This window comes from Mizuhopecten yessoensis, unplaced genomic scaffold, assembly GCF_002113885.1.
Source record: "Mizuhopecten yessoensis strain PY_sf001 unplaced genomic scaffold, ASM211388v2 scaffold7987, whole genome shotgun sequence".
In the NCBI taxonomy this organism is placed as follows: Eukaryota; Metazoa; Mollusca; class Bivalvia; order Pectinida; family Pectinidae; genus Mizuhopecten; species Mizuhopecten yessoensis.
In genome coordinates this window covers 745,504-750,259 of record NW_018407322.1, presented here as the reverse complement: position 1 = coordinate 750,259, position 4,756 = coordinate 745,504, and the positions used below count along the sequence as shown (strand labels likewise).

Here is a 4,756-nt window from a genome sequence, read left to right as displayed (position 1 = left end):
ACAATTGTTTGCGTGCTAAAAATAAGAACCTACTGAAAATGATTAGATTGCTTCGGTTGCAGAATATAAGCTGAACTAGAAACTTCTTTTGTTTTTCTGTTATATAATTGATTATAGATAGTTTTATATCATGGTATAATAGATAAATTGGAATTCTACAATGAGATGTATTATTTTTCCCAAATTTTCTCATCCCGATTGTTGATAATTTTTCGTTTTCTGTTCCCTTTTTTGTAGCGAGTGAAGATGAAGTTAAGTAATTTTTACCAGAAATATGAGAAGAGGGTCGGTGCCGTGTTCGAGAAATATGGGTCTTTAGCGACGTTACACCCCTGGTACCTCATCACGGGGTGTTTAATGCTAAACGCCCTGATGGCGATAGGGTTCATGAGGATGAAATTCGAAACGCACGTAGAAGCCTTGTACACGCCGATAGGAAGTCAGGCATATACGGACAGAGATAAAGTGGCGCGAATATTCCCAGATAAAACTGGGGTGAACTTCAACATGTTTAGCCTAGTCGACCTCGGTATGTATGGACAAGTGATGATACGGACTAAGGACGGCTCCACCATCCTCAACGAGACGTTCATTGAGGAGATAGAAATGATTGATAAGTTCATCAGTAACATCACTGTTACAGACGCTGCCAGTGGGGAGGAGAAGGCTTACCCAGATATCTGTGCGCTAAATAGTGACGGCTGCGGTCTCTTCGGTAAAATCATTTTTACAAAGTTATTTCGGTATCAAATGCATGCCAACAATATATCATTTCCCGAGTTTAACAGAGAAGCCATTTCACCGATCTTTGGCAATACAACTGTTAAAAATGGAACTTTGAATTTCGCATCCATGGTGAAACTGAGGTATTACCTTCGCACGGACACCCCTCGAAATAGATACTTCTCTCGAAAGTGGGAGCAAGTTTTTGTAGAAAGAATGAAGGATGTTGTCACCAACCTCACAGAAGTTGCGTATGAGAATTCAGAATCCTTAAATGTGGAACTGAATGGCAACACCGACGGACGCGATACCAGTCTTTTTTCTATAACGTTCACTATCATGCTGTTTTATGCTGGGTTCGCTACTTCCGGTGGGGATTGCGTATCACAGCGACAGAATCTAGGAAGAGCAGGGGTTCTTACAACTCTGATCAGTATTGCAGCCTCATTTGGACTCGTCAGTGCTTGTGGTGTCGAGTTTGTCAACATTGTAGGGGTGATGCCGTTTTTACTTGTCGGTAAGTTTGACGTCACTGCAGGTTTAACTGGGTTTTTTTTTTATATAATCGATACGTTAATTATCTTAAACGCTAAGTTTTGTTTGCATGTGAATTTCCAACAAAGTCTTTTTCCCCTGTCAAGCAAAACATTTAAATGGCCGGTGTCTCAACTCTAAACCGCTAAACCAACTCACCTAGTCACAGTGGGCCGAATCAGCAAAGTTATTTATCAAAAATCATAGAGACATTTCGCCCAATTGTACTCTAATACTAAAGGCAGTCAGGGGGAGGGGGGGGGGGGGGGTTGATGGGTTTACACATTCCGTCCCTTAGTGGATGTTAAAAAGGGGTCATAGAGATGACTCATCTGGTAGCCCCTTTCGTCTCTGTTCATCGAATCCCCTTTCCGCTTTACCCAAATAGAATTTTTCCCTGACTTTCCGGTTGTTTAATCACTTTTGAGTTGCTCCAGTCTATGGTGTGGATGTGTGTGTAAGCATGGTCTGTAATGGCTGATTATTGTTTTGTTTCTCCAATGTCTTCATTGTACTTACTGTTTCATGGCTTCAACGTCCTGCTGATGTTCTTTTTGGCGTGTCCCAAATGTATGGCCAGTTTCCCCGATGTATGTAAGGTTGCAGGTGTCAGGTGTTGCATGGAATTTGTTGTAATTCTTTATTTCTTTAACGAGGATTGCTTACAGCCCGGAGGCTACTAGATGCTTTCCTCATCATGGAATTTGGTACACCACCCCTGTTTGTCCTCTTTCGGCAATTTGTCTTTCGGATTAACTAATAGTTACTTGATGGTATTGGGTGGTCGCATTGCGAAACAATCCTGAAAGTGCCTCAGACACCCCTTTATGTATTGGAAAGTGACCTTGCCGTTGTTTTTTTCTCTCTGTATTTGTACGTTTTTGTTTCTTGGGGCCATTAGCATTGCTTTTATTTTCCATTTGTTTTTCTACATTTTTTTTCCGACTATTTCTCTCGGTGTTTGTACCATTTGTTTCTTGGGGCCTTTAGCATTGCTTTTATTTTCCATTTGTTTGTACGTTTTGTTTCTTGGGGCCTTTATCATTGCTTTTATTTTCCATTTGTTTGTACGTTTTGTTTCTTGAGGCCATTAGCATTGCTTTTATTTTCCATTTGTTTGTACGTTTGGTTTCTTGGGGCCTTTAGCATTTGCTTTTATTTTCCATTTGTTTTTACGTTTTGTTTCTTGGGGCCTTTAGCATTGCTTTTATTTTCCATTTGTTTGTACGTTTTGTTTCTTGGGGCCATTAGCATTGCTTTTATTTTCCATTTGTTTGTACATTTTGCATCTTTGGGCCATTAGCATCGCTTTTATTTTCCATTTGTTTTTCTACATTTTTTTTCGACATTTCGGGGTATTCACATGTTGTCTGGCCTGTTATACATGTCGCTTTTCAATTTCCATGACTTCCTGTTCAGTTATGATGTTCATGACTTCCTGTTCAGTTATGATGTCCATGACTTCCTGTTCAGTTACAATGTTCATGCATCTACCCAGGAAAGTAAGGACTACCCCCAACTTTAGATGCAACGAATGGTGTGGATTGAAGTTGAAGTACTGGTCTGTGTGAATTTTTTTTGTATACCAGCAATTTGATGGAACCGTCAGCTCCTCTTACGATAGGGTATCAAGGAAAGGGATTTTTCCCGTATGCCTTTTCTTCTGATGTAATTTTTATGGAGCCTGTATAATCCGCCTGGTTTAAGTGAGTTGATAGGTTGTTTACCTCACCTTTCTCGAATACTTCCAAGATATCAACATACATTTTCCATAGTTTAGGACGACACTCAATCGGAAGAGTTGTGATGGCCTCCTGCTTCAGATGCTCCATAAATAAATTGGCAGCAATGAGTGATACTGAGCTCCCCATTGATGCCCCAAACTTTTGCTTGTAAATTTTGCCACTGAAAGAGAAATACGTTTAGTTTAGTATAAACTCCAACAACCCAATGATGTTGTCAACAGGAAGACTTGTTCTCTTCTTCAGGATATTGCATAATATAGGAGTGCAATTGGGCGAACTGTCTTTGTGATTTTTGGCAGCTGACTTTACCGATTCGGCCCACTGTTGCTTAGTGAGTTGTTTTCAGTGGTTTATGGTCGAGACACCGGTCATTTACACTTTCTGCTTGACAAAGGAAACAAAGGTTTTCGATAATTCGCAAATTAAGTTTTCAATTCCTATTTGTTTTTCAAAACTTTCGCCTTATTATTCAAACCAAACTGATGAATCTTATTCCGATTAATTATTTTGTGTGTAAAGGATTTCTACCGTAAATATGACACTAAAGGATCGTTACATCTTCGCCACCGTTATCATTATACCTGTGTGTGAGTGTCTTTATAACTATGGTACATGTTAGTATTGGATCTTTGCTATAATAACGATAATTGTACATAAAGGATATCTGTTATTATTATAGTACTCATTGTGTGTGAAGCACCTTTATCATAAATAAAGTACTTATGAGAAATGCATTTAAACTTCATTTGTAAAATAAAATCATTCGCGTATACCGTAACCATTGTATTTGCTGTGTTTGATCATGAAAATTGTTTGTAAAACTCTTAACTAAACTATAGTTCTGGTAAATAGCGGTTGTAGTAGTAACCTCCTCAACAGGTAAAGTGAATAAGCAATATATAGCTATCAGCAACTTAACTTTTGCGAAAGTTTATTATCCAAATCACTTTGAAACCTAAGATAAGCTACATTTATTATTGAATAACGCATATAGAATCATATCTTTCAACAAGTGATGACGTCATGTGTTATTGTTGTTATATATATATGATTGTCGCAGTAATAGCTCACAAGAGCTCACGTTTCTGGTTTCCATGTATTCGGCTCTAGACACGTTTCCTTTGTGTTGTACGTTCCTGTCATTTAAATACAGACATTAAATATGATACACGTACAATATGAATAATGAAAAGGAAGTATGAATATTAATGACTTCACATCTGCACGGCATTTGCATTTGCATATGTAAATGAGTAACATTAACAGAGTTCATATCTAAAGTATGTTATATTCTAATGCAAAGGTGTGTTGGAATAGGGCTTAATATAAACATGAGCATCGAGAAAATTATAACAGTGAATAGAATAAAACCCGAACATCGCGAAAACTATAACAGGGCGTAGTATGAATCCGAACGTCGAGAAAACTATAACAAGGCATAGTATATATCCGGACATCGAGAAAACTGTAACAAGGAATAGTATAAATCCGAACATCGAGAAATCTATAACAAGGAATAAAATAAACCCGAACATCGAGAAAATTAAAACAGGAAATAGTGTAAATCCGAACATCGAGAAAATTATAACATAGATTAGTATAAATCCGAACATCGAGAAAACTATAACAAGGATTAGTATAAATCCGAACATCGAGAAAAATTATAACAAGGAATAAAATAAACCCGAACATCGAGAAAATTATAACAAGGAATAAAATAAACCCGAACATCGAGAAAACTATAACAAGAAATA

At 37.6% G+C, this 4,756-nt stretch overlaps 1 protein-coding gene across 1 annotated transcript in view; it reads left to right on the top strand.

Annotated features, from left to right (window-relative positions):
* The first annotated feature begins 372 nt into the window (after positions 1-372).
* LOC110454652 (patched domain-containing protein 3-like) overlaps positions 373-4,756 on the top strand; it is a 13,292-nt gene continuing 8,908 nt past the window's right edge. The window contains exon 1 of the mRNA XM_021504287.1: positions 373-1,240. Within this exon, the coding sequence (XP_021359962.1) occupies positions 373-1,240 (868 nt within the window). The remainder of the gene's footprint in view (positions 1,241-4,756) is intronic.